The sequence below is a fragment of the Phoca vitulina genome, unplaced genomic scaffold (genome assembly GCF_004348235.1).
Source record: "Phoca vitulina isolate PV1807 unplaced genomic scaffold, GSC_HSeal_1.0 scaffold33, whole genome shotgun sequence".
Classification (NCBI taxonomy): domain Eukaryota; kingdom Metazoa; phylum Chordata; class Mammalia; order Carnivora; family Phocidae; genus Phoca; species Phoca vitulina.
This window is the reverse complement of record NW_022589736.1, coordinates 2,613,890-2,631,330: the sequence shown is the minus strand read 5'-3', so window position 1 is coordinate 2,631,330 and position 17,441 is coordinate 2,613,890. Positions and strand designations below refer to the sequence as shown.

General features: G+C 52.1%; 3 protein-coding genes across 4 annotated transcripts in view; 1 reads left to right on the top strand and 2 right to left on the bottom strand.

The window, feature by feature from the left end:
- The window catches only part of IL9R (interleukin 9 receptor), an 11,571-nt gene extending 7,527 nt beyond the window's left edge, over positions 1 to 4,044 (bottom strand). For both annotated transcript variants that reach the window (XM_032426090.1, XM_032426091.1), the window contains exon 1: positions 3,939 to 4,044. In XM_032426090.1, the coding sequence (XP_032281981.1) occupies positions 3,939 to 3,966 (28 nt within the window). In that variant the 5' untranslated portion in view covers positions 3,967 to 4,044. The remainder of the gene's footprint in view (positions 1 to 3,938) is intronic.
- A 5,684-nt stretch (positions 4,045 to 9,728) lies between these two features.
- POLR3K (RNA polymerase III subunit K) lies at positions 9,729 to 14,037 on the bottom strand. Its single transcript, XM_032425788.1, has 3 exons — positions 13,892 to 14,037; positions 11,785 to 11,872; positions 9,729 to 10,300 (listed from the first exon to the last, which is right to left on the bottom strand). Exons 1-3 carry the CDS (start codon positions 14,000 to 14,002, stop codon positions 10,173 to 10,175), a joined length of 327 nt encoding a protein of 108 aa, XP_032281679.1. The 5' UTR covers positions 14,003 to 14,037; the 3' UTR covers positions 9,729 to 10,172.
- Positions 14,038 to 14,238: 201 nt separating this feature from the next.
- SNRNP25 (small nuclear ribonucleoprotein U11/U12 subunit 25) lies at positions 14,239 to 17,148 on the top strand. Its single transcript, XM_032425801.1, has 5 exons — positions 14,239 to 14,451; positions 15,270 to 15,360; positions 15,607 to 15,712; positions 16,197 to 16,271; positions 16,735 to 17,148. The coding sequence occupies exons 1-5, from the start codon at positions 14,410 to 14,412 to the stop codon at positions 16,790 to 16,792; spliced, it is 372 nt and encodes a 123-aa protein (XP_032281692.1). The 5' UTR covers positions 14,239 to 14,409; the 3' UTR covers positions 16,793 to 17,148.
- The last annotated feature ends 293 nt before the right edge of the window (positions 17,149 to 17,441 follow it).

Sequence of the window (17,441 nt, the reverse complement as noted above, 5' to 3'; positions counted from 1 at the left end):
GTGGGGCATGCTCCCCATGAGATCCTCGCCATGAGATCCTCCCCAGGGGGGCTGCTCCCTGTGGGGCATGCTCCCCATGAGATCCTACCCAGGAGGGCTGCTCCCTGTGGGGCATGCTCCTCACTGAGAGCTCTGAGCAGGTCACCACCTATACCCTCCCCATGTCCCATCTCAGGGATTGGGCACCACGGCCTGAGCTGCACTCCTAAGAAACTGAAGCTCTGAAAGATCCATATGGCTACAGTGTATAGCATGGTGCCCTGAACACAGATCTCCTGGTGGGCTCTGGACTCTGAGCCAGCTGTGTGTGTGAGTCGGCCTCGAAGGCTCCTCTCTGGGATGGGCATCCTCTGCCAGCACAGAACCCCGGTCGCGGGGCCCGGGTCCTGTCACACAGGGAGGCAGGGTCACGGGAACTTTGTGCCGACTGTGTAGCACGCATCGTACGCTTGCGTTCCCACAGCAGCCTGTGAGGTGGGGAGACGGTCCCAATTACAGACAAGCAAGCTGAGTCCCAAGGAGGGCAAACGCCTTGCCCAGGGTCACACGGCCAACATCTACACATCCTCTCTCCCTGCTGTATCCTTAAATAGAGACCCATTCCAGTGTTCTGACTCAGGACTACGTAGGAGGACGGCGGAGGGGTGTCCGTGCAACAGACAGCACTCCCTAAGCTCTGTCGGCCACACCCTTGTTCTGAGCCACCTGCCCTGCGAGCGGGAGCACCTCAGGGGAGCAAGGCTCGCGGTGCTGGAGTGCCAGCCTGAGCAACAGGATCCCTGGGGGGGACCGGAGGTTAGCTGGAGACCAAGGGGCTGGGTGTTAGGAAGTGCCTGGGTGCAGGGAGGCTGTTGATGTCCTATCACCCCATTTGTAGCTCCAGATGGTGCGCTGATAGTTCCTAAGCAGGAAGCAGGGCCAGCCTGGTTATGCAAGCCTGATGGGTGATAAGGAGGCAAAAAAGCAGCAAATGTGCTCACAGACCACAGCACGTAAGCCCTCGAGGAGCACGCACACACTCAGGCAGCAGACAGCACCCCAACGCCCAGCAGCCTATCCGTGCACCCACAGGACAGACCCCCATTAAGATCCAGGCTCAGGAAGACTGCACCCTCATCATCCGGCACCACCAGCCACAGCACGGGAGGCTGCAGCAAGTTTACCCCAACAGCATCTGCCCCTTCACGCACAGTGACTGGGTGGAGATGACAAAGCAGCCTGACATCAGCCCACGGTCAGGGTGCATGATGACAGAAGCAGAGTGAGCACCAAGATCTGGGGGGCCTGAGGCACGGCAGCCACTCCCCAGCTGAGAGCGGACCCAGGCCCCGGGTGGAGGGACCCCTCTGTCTCTGCAGAACTGGGCCAGCCCTGCCACAGCCCAGGAGCAGATGGTTCGAGAGCATGGGGTGGGGTGGCTCCAAGCTCAGCAGGCCCCAGCGCAGGGACGACCGAGAGCTACCAGGGCCAGGACCCACTCTGGGTGAGCAGCAGAGACCGACACAGGGCCGCTTCTCCTCTGAGAACTCTTTCCACAGAGAACACTTCTGTGTCTGCAAAGTGAGCTGGGCAGGCGGGCTGCCGCCCCACCCCCCAGGTGCGGAAGCCAAGACCAGGGGCAGCAGCAACTTGCCCGACACCAGCACCTGGTACCTCTGTTCTTGGCACATGTCCAACCAGTTGCCACACAAGCCCAGGAGCTACCCACCGTGCCCAGGGCACCACTGGTCTGTCTTTCCTCGGGGCTACCCACATCCTTGACAACAGACACTAGGCCGGGCGGTGTGGAAACCCTCATCCACATACCCCTGGTCCTGGAACAGGCCCTGGGATGACACCAGGGAGACCTAATCACAGCTCAGACAACACCAGACAATCTTGCAGGATGGCTGTCAGAGCAGGAGGACCGAAGCCAGTGTCTCCCCCTTGGGACAGTCCTGCTGGGGAGCATGACTGACGCCACCACCCGGCACCGCCCCCCCTCAGGTCTGTGGACACTGCCTTCAGCCCATCTCAGGACCCATCTCCTCCATGATCTCAGGGTCAAGGTCTGGCCGTGAGGTCTGACCGCTAGGGCCTTGCAGCTGGACCCCTGCATCAGAACCCACACACACTGCCAGACCTGCAGACACAGCCCCTCACCCTCCCGGCCTTCACACCCTGAGTACTCACCTGATGCCAGGGGACTCCCTGCCAGAGCAGGGCGCCCTTGTTAACACGCCCTCCAAGCTGGCTTCACGCCAATTCCTGCATCCACTTACTGTCCCCTCCTACACATACTCTATTTTTAAGGGAGTGATATCCATCAAATTCCCTCCAGGGGAATGGAGGTTGCTCTTTCAGTGCGCATTTATCTAGCACTTTCTTCTCTCCGCTGGGGAAGGAGGAAGAAATTCAGACCCTGGCTCCCAAGAACCAGATACATGAGGACATGGGGATTGTGCTAAAAAGTGGGACAGGAGGTGGAAGGAGTCCCCCCTCCCAGCTCTAGGCCACACAAGTGCATGTGGGCAACTCTAACGCTGGTGGGAACCGCCAGTACTGTTGGCAGAAAGGGCTGGAAGACTGAGCTTCCTACAGCGATGCGGACAGCAGGCAGGAGAGGTGGAGGCAGAAGGCCGGGTGGGGTGAGTGCAGGCAAGGTGCAGAGAAGGCTGAGGGGAGGGAGAGGTGGCCCAGGGAGCACCTTCCACATGCTTCCTGAGAGGGGTGAGCAGGAGGGGCGGCTGCACCTGGAAGGCGCATGTCTGGGGGCCATGGAGATGGACAAGCTGGGCCCAGACGCCGCCTCAGGTGGACAAAGACACGGACGGGGGAGGGCCCCAGGGCAGAAGGAAGAAGCTGAGGATGGAGGTCTGAGGGGCACAGACAGAGGGGGTCCAATCGAACTCATTTTGGGTCCCCTGCGGGTCTAATCCCCGTCATACTGACTTCCTTCTGGATCACGTGCCTCTTCCTTCATGAAGTCTTCCTGAGCCCCCCAGTGTCTGTGTGGCCAGACCAGACACCCCCTAGCGAGGCCAGTTAGCTCAGGAAAGGAGCAGGGGAACAGGTAATGCTGTGGGAAAGGTCTAGAATAAGGGTTCTGGGGGGCCTGGGGGCGAAAGGGGGGAAGATGATGCACCTGCTCTTCCCGCACCTGTTAACTGACCTCCTCTGCCCAGAAACCCCCTCACAGCCCCTTTGCAGCCATGTCAGCAAAGCCCACTGTTATGCTACCTCTTAACACCAGGCTCGTCCAGGGCGAGACCCGTCCGGTTTACATTGTGCCCCCTGCACCTAGCCCCAACAGGAAAAGAAATGCATCCTGAACACCCCTACAGATGCTGACCGTGCCTCTAGACAGTGTTAAAGGTCCAGACCCCTGGGAAGAGGGCTCTGGGACGTTACTTGAGCACACACCCTCACCTCCCCTTCCTCTGCTTGGCCGAGCTGACCTCCCTTCTGGGATCCCACCCTCACCTGCTGCCCGCCCACAGCTCCAAGGGGGGATCCCCGGACTCTGGCTCCTCTTCTGCGTGAAGGCCCCCCACGGACATGGGAGTTTGAAGGGGTTTTGCCAGCCCCACCACCTGGACCTCACCTCCACTCCGGGCCACCACAGCTCAGACCATCTGGCCCCAGGACGAGCCCCCGCTCAGTTACTGAGGAAGCAAAGTCTCTTCCGCACCGAAAAACTCTGCCTAACAAACTCAGTACCCTTCCCTCTGCCCAGCAATACTCAGGCCTGGAAGCAACAGCCTGTCATTCTTCAGCAAATATGGCCAACATGCTGTCTCTGGGAGACACCCAAGCCCAGGACACTGGAGGAGGTAAGACCAGGGTGATGCCCCTAACGGCTTCCAAGGTTCATCCCCAGGCTCTTCCTGGGGCCCAGGGATGGCAGGCAGTCCGCCCTCTCTGCCACCAGCTCAGGCTGACTTGACGGCCAGACTCACCTTCCCAGATGCATCTGCTGGGCCCCATGGCAAGTCTGAGGGGCCCCCAACCCTCCAGACCTGGAGGTGACCGTCCCTGTGTTTGCAGCAAAGCCTCTGAGCCTGATTCAGGATATAACTGCAGTGAGCAGTGACGTGAGCCTCCCATGGCGGGCTTACACAGGCCGCCCACATCTGAAACCACAACGCAGAGCACAGCAGCTGTCCCAAGGGGGCTGAGAGACAACTACCACCACTAAGCCTAACCCCGGGGATTAGGAGGTGGGATGACCCTTCATTCCCCACGACACTGAAGGTTGCCAAACATGGACTCTGGGGATCTGTCCATTGATTGCCAGAGTGTGTGCTGTATTCCTTCCAAGAAACACCCCTGGAGAGGGTGTTAAACACAAAAGTGATGCACTCTCATTTAAAGAAAAACAAATAATACAAAATAAAAAATGAGTCCCCTTTATCTCACCCCAGAGAGAGCCTCTGTGCGAAGTTAGGTGCAAGTCCTTCTGGACAAAGATGAAGCGCCAACAAACGCACACTTTACTGGGCTCATACTGTGCTGAGCTTTGCAGACTCCTTGTTCCTCTGGCTATTTTCAACATCCTTCTAGGTCAGCACATAAAAACCATTAATGGTAGCATATGCCATGGTTCAATAATCCTACTGATAAGACATTTGGATTGCTGCTTATATATACTATTTTTATTTTTTGAAACAGGACGTGTAACATTATGTTAATTTCCAGTGCATATATGCAATTTTAAACAAAGGTAGTAAACAATTCTGGGCATGGATCTTTAATCACCAGAGTGAGTACCTCTGTACAAATAATTCTAGGAGTAGGACTATGGGATCTAAAGTTCAGCATTTTAATGGGACGCCTGGGTGGCTCAGTCGTTAAGCGTCTGCCTTTGGCTCAGGTCATGATCCCGGGGTCCTGGGATTGAGCCCCACATCGGGCTCTCTGCTCCACGGAAAGCCTGCTTCTCCCTCTCCCACTCCCCCTGCTTGTGTTCCCTCTCTCACTGTATCTCTCTCTGTCACATAAATTTTAAAAATCTTTAAAAAAAAAATAAAGGGGGGCGCCTGGGTGGCTCAGATGGTTAAGCATCTGCCTTCAGCTCGGGTCATGATCCCAGGGTCCTGGGATCGAGCCCCACATTGGGCTCCTGGCTCAGCGGGGAGCCTGCTTCTCCCTCTCCCTCTGCCTCTCCCCTGCTCATGCTCTCTCTCTGTATCTGTGTCTCAAATGAATAAATAAAAATCTTTAAAAAAAATAAAAATAAAAAAAAAATAAAGAAAAATAAAGTTCAGTATTTTAAAATACTGATACTACCAAGTGGCACTGCAAAAACGTACCAACTTCTGCTCCTACCAGAAGTTTAAGAATGCCTGTCACCAACAGTGTACATTATCAGTTTTTTTCATCTTTGCCTATCTGATAGGCAAACATATTTCAATGTTGCTTTCATTTACACTTCACGGGTAATTAGTGAAGATATGCATCTTTTCATTTACTTATTGGCGGTATGTTCTTTGGGGTACCAAATAAGGTCACATTTCAGTGTGCGTGTGTGCTCTGTGCATCAACACATCTCGGGTAAGGTTTGGATAGCCCAGAGCTGCAGCTCTGGAGTCTGAGAACAACCAGGACCCACAAAGAGATGAAATCAAAAGTTTAAGCCCATGAAACACCTTAGGAATGGACAGAAACATAAATCACACATCTTTTTTTTTTTTTTTTTTGAGGTGGGGAGGGGCAGAGGGAGAGGGAGAGAATCTTAATCAGACTCACACCCAGTGCAGAGCCCTGAAGCAGGGCTCTATCTCATGACCCTGAAATCATGACCTGAGCCGAAAATCAAGAGTCAGACTGAGCCACCCAGGCGCCCCCATGCATCTTTCTAATATTTAAATTTCAGTCAGCTTGGCCCCCATCTTACCTATTACAAGTACATACATTTATATTGACTGGAGCTTCTCTAGTATCCTTATAAAGAGTTTCCGGGGCGCCTGGGTGGCTCAGTCGGTTAAGCGTCTGCCTTTGGCTCAGGTCATGATCCCAGGGTCCTGGGATCAAGTCCCACAACGGGCTTCTTCCTCTGCCTGCCATTCCCTCTGTTTGTGCTCTCTGTCAAGTAAATAAAATCTTAAAAAAAAAAAAACATAAACAGCATACCAACTTTCTTGAATCAAAATTCAGGGTATACACTCTGAAAATAATCTGATAAATGAATTAAATTTTTTTTAATCTTTTTTTTTTTTAAAGATTTTATATATTTGATAGAGACACAGCAAAAGAGCACACAAGCAGGGGGAGCGGGAGAGGGAGAAGCAGGCTTCCCGCGGAGCAGGGAGCCCGATGTGGGGCTCGATCCCAGGACCCTGGGATCATGACCTGAGCCGAAGGCAGACACTTAAGAACTGAGCCACCTAGGCACCCCAAATGAATGAAATATTTTTTTAAAATGATGGTCAGAAAAATCTGAGCTGAGGGGTGCATGGGTGGCTCCGTCAGTTAGGCGTCTGCCTTCGGCTCAGGTCATGATCCCAGGGTCCTGGGATCCAGCCCCACGTCAGGCTCCCTGCTCAGTGGGAAGCCTGCTTCTCCCCTGCCTGCCGTTCCCCCTGCTTGTGCTTGCTCTCTGTCTCTTTTTCTCTCCAGCTCTCTCCGTGTCAAATAAATAAAATCTTTAAAAAAATAAAAAAGAGAGTTTCCAGGGCACCTGGGTGGCTCAGTTGGTTAAGTGACTGCATTTGGCTCAGGTCATGATCCCGGAGTCCCTGGATCGAGTCCCGCATTGGGCTCCCTGCTCGGTGGGGAGTCTGCTTCTCCCTCTGACCCTCCCCCTCTCATGCTCTCTCTCTCTCTCTCAAATAAATCTTAAAAAAAAAAAAAGGAAGAAAACATTTAATAAGAGAGAGAGTTTCCTCTCTGACAGGGTCCCCCCCACCTTGTTGGAACTAGAATTTACTACCTTAAGTCCATCAGACCACACCACCCACACCATGAGCCCTCAAGTGGAGACCACAAAGGCTGGAATGGGAGGAAATCCTGGAAGGGAGGAGAGCACCAAATTCTATGTCTAAACTCTACCCCTCAAAACAAACAAACAAACAAACAAACTCTACCAAAATCTCTGGATACTTGTGAGCCACATGTGTACTGGAGAACTCCAAGCAGCACAGCTAAGGTGCAACAACCTGAACGGAAGTTTCAGCTGCTGCCTACATCAGAGACACAGAGTTTACAGCCTGCTTTAAATATAAATAAAAAATCAACTCTCTCCAGAGAAACATAACAGAATCTAGTGTCTACAGTCTGTATCATTCACAATTTCCAAGATAAATCCAAGAGTATTAGACATTGAAGAAACAGAACTAGGTGACCCACACTTAAGAGGAAAGGTAACTGATGGACACGGACTCCCAGGACTAAGTTGTTGGAATCAGCACAGGTTCGAAAGTAGCTACTCTAACTATGCTCAAAGATATAAAGGAAAATATGCTCCCAAGGAAGAAACAGGAAATATGGGAGGAGAGAGACACACTACAATAAAGAACCAAGAGAAAACATAGAAGAGAAAAACACAGTATCTTAAATAAAAAGAATACATCGTAACAGTACAGGAAACAAGAAAAACACATAAGCAAGGACATCTGTGAAAGTCAATGCAGTGCCCTTCCTGGGTGATCACCAGGATTACCAGTCCTAACCACGAAGCAGCCATTTAGTACATACATATTTTTTTCCCTTACCCTATTACCAGTGCATACCATTGTGACAAAACCAGAAAAGGGGACCCTGAAAGTCACCCTTTGAAGGCACAGTGTAGATTACCGCATCATCCAACTGGCTGGCAAAGGAATGTTTACTACCCAATGACACTACAGCAGGTCATTGTCATCAGACTGCGCACCGAGTCACTGGCACTGCTCTCGACATGGCGCAGAATTTCTTCAAAAAAATTAACTACGAAAATGAAACAACCAAATTAAATTTCTGAGGGGCTCATTTGTTAACCAAGCCAGGAAAGCCACTGACTGATGGTGACTTGTGTTTAATTGCAGCAGTTAAAGAAGTGTGTCCAGAGAAAATAAATTTAGGACTCTCGGCCTTTTGGAGAACAGTTCTAAAAGCTAAGGGCACTGGGAGCAACATCAAGTCAATTAAAAATGAGGCAAATGATACGAAGTGATTTCCCTTGATTCTTGATGAATCCTCCGATGTTACTGATATTGCTCAAGTGTCCTTCTGAAAGGTCAATGCCTCGGCCCTGAGCTGGGAAGGGACGGAAGAGTGAGCCTGTGCGCACGGTCTGCGTAGAACCAACTACAGGCAAGAATATTTTCAGAGCTGAGAAAACACGAATTCAGTAGACCATGAATTGGAATCTGCTAATCCACGTTACAGCAAATTCTCTACGGAAATTATTTGCATCTCTCATCAGTATTGACTCTACTCAATCTACTGCTGATGTCAACAGTTAACCTCATTTGCTGTCCTGCACTTAACCAGCATTCACAGATGCATATTCACAATCTATTTTGATGACCAGAAATGCTAACTTTGAACCCCAGTTCAGCAAAACGATATCCATTCTTTTCATCAGTAGACCCCCATTACAAAATGCTGTACTCAATTACAATTACATTTTGAATTTTGTTTATAAAAAAGTGGTAGAAGAATTTTGTTTATAAAAAAGTGGTAGAATTTTGTTTATAAAAAAGTGGTAGAAGTCCCAAAAATGTACAAATCTGTATCAGAGGTATGAATTCACATCCCATGATTTCATGAGCGAGACTTCATTATTAAGAGATTTGGAAAAGTCATTAAATCCGAGGTCCTGAGCAAGAAACCAATCCATCCACAAACTACCATCCCGTCCCCCTCTAGTCTGGGATGTCCTTTTTCTTTTGCAAGTGAAAAGATGAAGGAAAAAAGTAGAAATATCTTCTATCTAATAAATTTACTGCAATCCTAGGAAATAACAGAAATGATAAACTGAAATCCATGTTATTAGCAATTCTGTGTCCAGGAGAGTCCTAAGTATGGCAGTAGTTTGATGTCTACTTCTCAAAACATTTAAAACACTGAAAAAACGCTCTCTTGCTGCAGCAACACGAGTGGGAGGACCAGGCGCTGGGCTCAGAGCACAACTCCACGGATCGCTTTAAGAAAATGGCAAAAGCTGGACACGGGGGAGATCGCCAGCTTCGGGAAGGCCAAGCTGGAGAAAACAGAGACGCTGGAGAAGAACACCCTGCCAACCAGAGACCACTGAGCAGGAGAAGCAGCGTGAAATTTCCTGGGGCGCCTGGGTGCCTCAGTCGTTAAGCGTCTGCCTTCGGCTCAGGTCATGATCCCAGGGTCCTGGGATCGAGCCCCGCATCGGGCTCCCTGCTCCGCGGGAAGCCTGCTTCTCCCTCCCCCACTCCCCCTGCTTGTGTTCCCTCTCTCGCTGTGTCTCTCTCTGTCAGATAAATAAATAAAATGTTAAAAAAAAAAAAGAAACTAGGGGATTCCCCCACCCTCATCATCTTTGAGACCCCCCAGTCGTGATGTGGAGGAAGAGCCACCTGCAAGGTGGACACGAGTGACAAGCTGCACAGTGGGCCCGGGCACCCCGTGCTGACACCACCAGCCTGCAGGTCTCTGAGGGGACCCCCCCTCAGGCTGACTGCCAAATTCTCCAGTTTGCCCTGAGATATTATAGCAAATTATTTGTATGATTAATAAAAATAAAACATACTTCTTGGCAAAAAAAAAAAGAAAACAAAACACTGAAAAAGCAGTACTGGACTTTCCATTTTAATTAAATATTCAGAATAGATGGTGATAAAATAAGTTTATAATTAACAGTTAAATACTTAGCGACATCCGATGTACTACATTATAAAATTTTACTTTATAAGCTGTGCAAACGGGGTACATATTTAAGAAGGGTGATGATGAGAGAATGTCTATTAGCCAATACACATACGAGATCGATGAGCAGGACATTAAACAGATCACACTTACTTACAGATACCTGATCCACACACAATCTCCCTGCACTTAACTGAGCTCATCCACTGACTGCCGATGGGCTACAGTCGCGGGCACCATGGCCAGCTCCCCTCAAAGGCTTAGCTTTTCGCCATGCCAGCAGAGACGGGACAAACAGCTCACGCTCTGGCTGGGAATCCAGCCTGGGGAACGAGGTAAGCAGACAACGGCACGGCTGGGCCCGCCTGGGCCTAGTCCCTCCAGCGGTGCCCACACTGAGCACTGCAGCATTTGTAGAAGGTGGTCATCGGCTCGTCTGCAGAGCGGGTCTGAAGCTGCATGAAATAGGCACGAGGATGTTCGCATTTAGGACATGGCTCTGGCAACGAGAAAAACAAGTGACCCACATTATTTAAAAAAAAAAATATGATGCTCATGACCAAACATACCTGCTAGAAGTAGGTGTTATGGAAAGGCGGCAAAGACCCTCTCCGGGCCCCATTCATCTGGCAAGCCTTGCCTAGGGTACCCTGTACCATGATTAAGGCTACAGTTAGTGGTATCATTCCCACTACGCTCTCACAACGAGGGAATCAGGGAGACCTGTGATCTGGAAAACACTCCAGCTCCCCCCGCTGGGTCCCATTTTTCTTCTCAAATCTGGTTGAAGACTGGCTGGAAACATAACAAGGAAAGTGATTTATGACTACCATGTGCATTACGGGGTCCACTCCCTGCAGATGCTTCTAAGTGCATTTCCATCACTTGGGCCCTCTCAGCCTCCCAGAGGAGCCCCCAGTGGACAATGAATCCACTTCCCTTTAAATTTAGGGATCCTTTTTGGCAGCAGTTCCTCAGGCTGTTCTTACAAAGATCTCACCATACATTCCGCACCTATGTTAAGGCAAAGTGACTTCACTTTGAGAAACTGCCTCTGCTCTTGATAACACCTTCAAACACTCTCAAACACCATTTTAAACACTGGGTACATAATTCATCTTTTTTTTTTTTTTTTAGCAAATTCTGCCAATGCTAATTGCACCATATCAGATTTGGATGTTCTTCTACAGGGGAAAAAAGATAATAGTAAACAGGAGTTGGCTCTTCCTCCCCGCAGTACAGGTGTGTTTAGGGCTCTCCTCTTTCCCTCCTTGGTCATGTCTACCTCTTTCAGATATGAAACAACACGTGAAATAAACACTTGAATGCTCTCTGGCACTGACTTTTAATTTATTTTTTATTTTTTATTTTTTTTTTAAGATTTTATTTATTTATTTGAGAGAGAGAGAGAGTGAGAGAGAGCATGAGAAGGGAGAGGGTCAGAGGGAGAAGCAGACTCCCCACTGAGCGGGGAGCCCGATGTGGGACTCGATCCTGGGACTCCAGGATCACGACCTGAGCTGAAGGCAGTTGCTTAACCAACTGAGCCACCCAGGCGCCCCTGGCACTGACTTTTAAAAATCTACACCAGAACAAACAGCTCCTATTTCTTCCTTAGGCTCTTTCATTACTCCTGTCACCGTCGCATCATCATGACTACCTCTTACGGAGTACACTGGATGCCCGATGCTGTATGACTCACTTTACGGGCTCACACTCAGTGAATATGGACTAGCCCCAGAAAGGGCAAGGGAGGCCACCAAGGTCCTAGAATGCTAGGAGGTCACTGTGAGACTCTAACCCAGGCCTGCACAGCGCCGCGGCTTGTGCCAATATTGTCTAACAAATAAATTACTAAGGAAAAAATAAACACACTTTGTATTTTTAGAACCTCCCTTCCTCCCCGTTACAACACTGAGTCAAACACAGGCCAGCGGCCTCCTACCTCTCCACAGCTCAGTAACAGAAAAGGTTCCTCCTCACCTGCGGTAGAGTCAACATTCTCCCAGGCTGCTGCTCCGCCAAGCACATCATCCACTTCTTTCAGCTTTGGATACTTCCGATTTGTTACCTAACAAACAACAGCAGGTCTTCAGGCTCCAAATAAGTGAAAAGTAGAAACCTGGGCCACCAAACCCTACCTGTCCTCAAGTGTCTCCGCAGACTTCCTTCCTTCAACACAGACTACTAAAAGAATCCAAACTTTCTACTCTCACAGAGCAGGAGTCAACACTGGAATTTAAAGAATTCAGGTTTGGGATGCCACCCAAAAGAGGAAGATTCAGTGGTGTGGAGTTATTCTCATAAAATGTATCCTAGGGGCGCCTGGGTGGTTCAGTCGGTTAAGTGTCTGCCTTCGGCTCAGGTCGTGATCTCAGGGTCCTGGGGTCGAGTCCCGTGTCTGGCTCCCTGCTCAGAAGGGAGTCTGCTTCTCCCTCTCCCTCTGCCTCTCCTCCCCGCATTCATGCTCGCGCTCTCTCTCTCTCTCTCACTCTATCTCAAATAAATAAAACCTTTTAAAAAAAGGAGAAAAGAAAGAAAATACATTGTAAGCCCTCAGGAGTGATTGTGGAAGCAGCTGAAACGTCAGCAGCGTTCCTGTTCTCAGGCTATTGAACGCAATGGTCTGGTAGGAACAGGATCCCATGATCCCCAGGGGCAGGGCACAGGTTATGAGCTAGGGGCCCCGCTTCCTGCACCTGGCGTTTGCTCGCACAAACATCCCACTCTTCCCTTTATCCCATGACTGCCTCCCTGCGTGCCTGCGCGTAGGGAAGGATGCAGGCCTGCTTTACAGCTTCAAGCTATTTGCCATCCCTTTGTACTCCTTTCCCAGGCTTTGAGACTTCTGTCCTTGCTTTTCTGATAAAAAATGAAATAAAAGCTACGTGCAGAATCCAGCTGCTGCAGCTCTACTTGCAGAGGCAGCCCTGCATGGCCGCTCAGATTGGGGTCTGAGAACTTTATTTCAGCGCAGTGACCACACGGCGGTGAGATCTCTGCAAGGACTGGATGACACACCAGAGCAGGAAAGAAAACCGGGTAGGTGGGACCTTCCCCCTTCGCCCCCACCTCTAGGATACTAGATTACCCAAGATAGCGAAACACAACTAAAGCCAAAGAGCACCACTTAGCTGGAGAGCCCCGCCAGACGCTTTCAAAGCAGATCACACTTGGCTTTCTTCCAAAATTTTACCAAATATCCTTGAAATTTCAGGGTTACCTAAGAGTTCACTCTCCTGCAGTTTCTGATCCTAAACTCCCACAACATTAAGAAGTTCTCTAGTTCTAAAAAGTAGAAGCGTGCTAACAAATAAAGATCATTACGGGAAAACAAGTTGTAATGATACCGAAAGCATTATTCATGTACTGAACATCCACTACATTCTAGATTCAGACTAGATAGAACCTAAAAGGCAACAAAACGGAAAAATCCCTGCCCTCCTACATCTTATGTCCTAGTATCCATAAACAAAACACTTTAAGTCGCGGAGTACACTGGAAGGTAATGAGTCCTATGGAAAAACGTAAGACAGGGAAGTCGGATAAATGGCGGGAGGGGCTGAGGTCTTAAACGGAGCAACCCTTCAAGTACAGACAGGCCCAGCGAATGGCATGGCCACCCAGGGGGAAAGTAAACTGAGCAGAAGGCATGTGCAAAGACCCCGGCAGCAGCGCCCCGTGCGCGGTGGGGCCCCTCCCAAGAGACCGGTCTGGCTGCGGACAAGGCGTGCACTAGAACTTGGCACCAGACACGCAAGCTCGGAGGGAGGGTCGGTGTCAGAGCCTGCTGGGTCCTGGGGTGCGCTGGGGAGCTGCGGAGGGTACCCGAGCACAGCACCGGCTCGGACACGGTCCGCCGGGAACGCAGCGCCGGGAGCCCCAGCGCGAGGTCAGGACCGGGACACAGGAGAGGCGACGGGGCGGGGCCCGAGGTGGCGGCACGGAGGAGGGACACACGGCCGCATTCGCACAGGATCCGCACCCTACAGGCTCCGCAGCCGACCGCAGGCGGCGGCGAGAGCGAGGACGGCAGAGGCGGACGCGGGGCTGGTGGGCGGGGAAGCGGGCTCCGGGCCCCACCCCTAACCTTGCGGGTGATGTTGTGCACGTAGGGGCAGGTGTTGCAGGCGAAGCGGTGGCAGCGCTGTCCCTCCTCCACGATCAGCCCGTTCCCGCAGCCGGGGCAGAAGAGCAGCATGGCAGCCGGCTCGGCCCCGCAGGCTCCCGGCAGCCCCTGCGGCCGCCGGGCGCGGTCGCTGGGCCCGCCTCGAGCTCCCATTGGTCCGGGCGCCGTCCCACCCTCCAGCCGACCAATGAACAGGCCGATGTCGCGCTCCCAGCAACAGCTGCGGCAGGCCGCCTCGAGCTTCTCATTGGTCCTCGTGGCAGCCCCGCCCCCTGGCGGTCCCAGGGGCTGTACTGCGGTCCCCGCGTCGGTGGGGCGCGCGAGCCGGCGGTGCGGGCGGAGCGCGGGAGCGGAGAGGCGCCCTGGAGCCGGCCGAGGCGGAGGCTGCTCTGCGGCCCGAGGCGCCCGAGGACGATGAGGACGAAGAGGAGGCGCTACCGCACTCCGAGGCGGTGGACGTGTTCCAGGAGGGTCTCGCCATGGTCGTGCAGGACCCGCTGCTCTGCGATCTACCGATCCAGGTGCGCGCGGGCGATGGAGGCCGCCGGGTCCGGGGTCGTTCCCCGCGGGGCCGTGTGCCGAGGCGCGGACCGACTCGAGAGGCCCTGATGGGGGACTGCGGCCCAGAGGCCTCAAGAAGGCGCCCCTGGGCTCCAGCGAAGGTCTTACCCGGGGCTGGGGCTGGGGGGCGGGGGCGAGCGAGGCTCTCACCTGGCTTGCAGAATTTAAGGGGGCGCCCAAAAAAACACTCGTCGGGATACATGACCTTGTAATACACCGTTTTCAAAGCTCAAAGGGCGTGTAAAAAAGGCTCCGGCAAACAAGACAGCGAATCTTGGCGTGAAGACGAGATCAGTATTGATGGCTTTTCATTTATCTACCTTCAGTCTGGTTCGGCACAGTCCTGTCTTTAAATCTTTGCTAATTTGCCCCACTTGGAGTTTTAAAGTTCACTTGTATTGTTAAGTTGGTTCAAAATGTTTATATTACTGTTTTTTTGGTGCCCTGGTAAATCTTGCACAGCTGCCTCAACTCAGGTGTTGCCCGGGGCCTTGGACTGACAGTGTTCTTACTCCTACCCAGCCCCAGAACCCAGATCTGAACCTCATCGCCCCCTGTCTGTATACTTCTCTTTTGCCGAGCTTTTATCCACTTTGGACATTAAATACAAAATGTGGGTGGAACTGGGAAACCCTAACATATAAGCAAGAAATCTGTTTCTTGTCCTTCATAAAACATGGTATTGCTTTTTGGACAGTAACAGCTTGTTTTCTTTGGTTGTTGTTTGGGATAGTAAAGAGAGCCAAGGTTCCCACCTCCACCCTTGGTCTTTTTGTAGGTGACTTTGGAAGAGGTCAATTCCCAAATAGCACTAGAATATGGCCAAGCAATGACAGTCCGAGTGTGCAAGATGGATGGAGAAATAATGCGTAAGTGTTCGCCTTCTCCCTTTGGACCTTGCAGTCGGAGCTTCCACACAGGCAAGATGCGGACACGGCTGCTCAGGGGGAAACTCGGGGCCGTGTCCCAGGGTATTGGGCCAACCACAAGCCTACTCCACCTGGACTTGAGTCTCCGTCCAAAACAGTCTGGACAGAGCTTCTGGGTTCCTCTCATGCCATCCGAGGCTGTGGCTGTGGATTCCCACCATGGCCGTCCTCCCATTTGTGTTGCAGCTGTGGTTGTGGTACAGAACGCCACAGTCCTGGATCTGAAGAAGGCCATTCAGAGATACGTGCAGCTCAGGCAGGAGCGTGAAGGGGGCATTCAGCACATCAGCTGGTAAGTGGAGCGGCAGGAAGGCCTGGTGGCGCATGAGCGCCTGTTGCATGTGTGCCGCAAAGTACTGGTGAGTTCTGAGTTCCCTGTCCCAAGCCTTCAGGCGTGGTGGGTGCCTCCGTGCCTGGGAGTCCTGCCTCAGTTGCTCTTTCATCTACATCACCCCACCTGGGCAGCCGGGTTTCTTAAACGGGGGGCATCTCGGGGCATTTCTAGTGTCTGTAAGTGGCCTCGCTAGCTGTCAGTGGCCCCAGCCCATCTTCACTTGGGTGCTCTCCTCACGCCTGTTGGGTCAGGTGTTCTGCTGTCTGTGTCTCAGTACTGCCGCCTGTCTCGTAAGGTGTGTTTGGCCCCCAGCTACCCAGCACAGCCCTTGGAGCAGTGCCTCCTTAGAGCTGCCTCAGCCCGTCTCACACACAGCCCCTGTGTCCCAGCTGCCCAGTGACCGTGCTTGTGGTTTACCTGAATCCTCATCTGAGTCTTGCAGGTCCTATGTGTGGAGGACCTACTACCTGACCTCCGCAGGAGAGAAGCTCACAGAGGACAGGAAGAAGCTTCGAGAGTAAGTTCAGGCACATTTTGAGCTGCTGGGAGGCATCTGGTCTGTTGCCCTCTAGTTCCCCAAGCTCGGCCAGAGGGCTGGGGCCTCTTCCCAGGAAGAAGGAGTCTTAAATCAGTTCCTGGGGAATCTGCGAGACATGGGGAGTCCCTGGCTGGACTGATACCCTCCTGCAAGGAGGTTCCTGGGGGCCCTCCCTACTGGAATGGGAGACCTAGGGGCACTGTGACCACTGCTCTCCAGGGGCAGTGAAGGGCTTCCTGGAGCCAGAGGAAGGCAGTGTGTGCGGGTGAGAGGCTGCCCACTGGCACGATGGGGGTCTTGAGAGGGTGGCCACTGCCACTTCCTCACCTTCCTGCACACAGTGCTCTTCCTACCCGTTCCTTCTTGGTCCCTCACAAGTTTCACGTGAGGAGTCCAACCTACCTTCTGCAGATCACACACTATAGTCCTCCTCCTTTTCCAGTTACGGTATCCGGAATCGGGATGAGGTGTCCTTCATCAAAAAGCTGAGGCAAAAATGAACCTCCAGACAAGGACAGCTCTGTGCTGGTGGCCTGTACCCAGCTGGGACACAGCTGAGCCCTAGGTCCAAACAACCCAATGATGTGGCAAATGGGCCTGGCCCTGTGTACAAAATAAATCTACTTGCTTCTTAGTTTGAAAAGTCAGAAAACCACAGTACCTGGGGCAGGAGGGACTGCTACTGCCCAGTCACAGAGGGGAGGCAAGGGCAGAAAACGGTGCAGGTGAATCCAAAGGTCTAAGATGCTTCATTTGAGCCCCGTGCCCACACCATCCGCTGGCCATAAGACCCCTTTACTGTGGTTTCTACGGCAAGGGGAAATAAAAGCAGATGGCTGGCTTTCTGTGTGTGCTTGTGGGGAAACAAGGGCCTTGCATCCAACAGTATGTGGATGAGGTCTCCAGCCTCAGCTCACAGGGTTCACCTATAGCAACACCCTTCACCCTTTGGCTCCTGCAAGAAGAAGTAGCCTGTGGCTGAACTTGGAACTGCTGGTTACAGAGGGAGCGCTGGGGTCAGGGTGCTTCTCCGTGGGGGCGCAGGGACGAATGTGACAGCAAAGCCGTGGGTTCTTCTATCATTGTCAGCTGCCAGTCACCCTAAGGAAGGGGGACAAGGTGCAGCCATCCACCTGGCTGAGGGGCTTC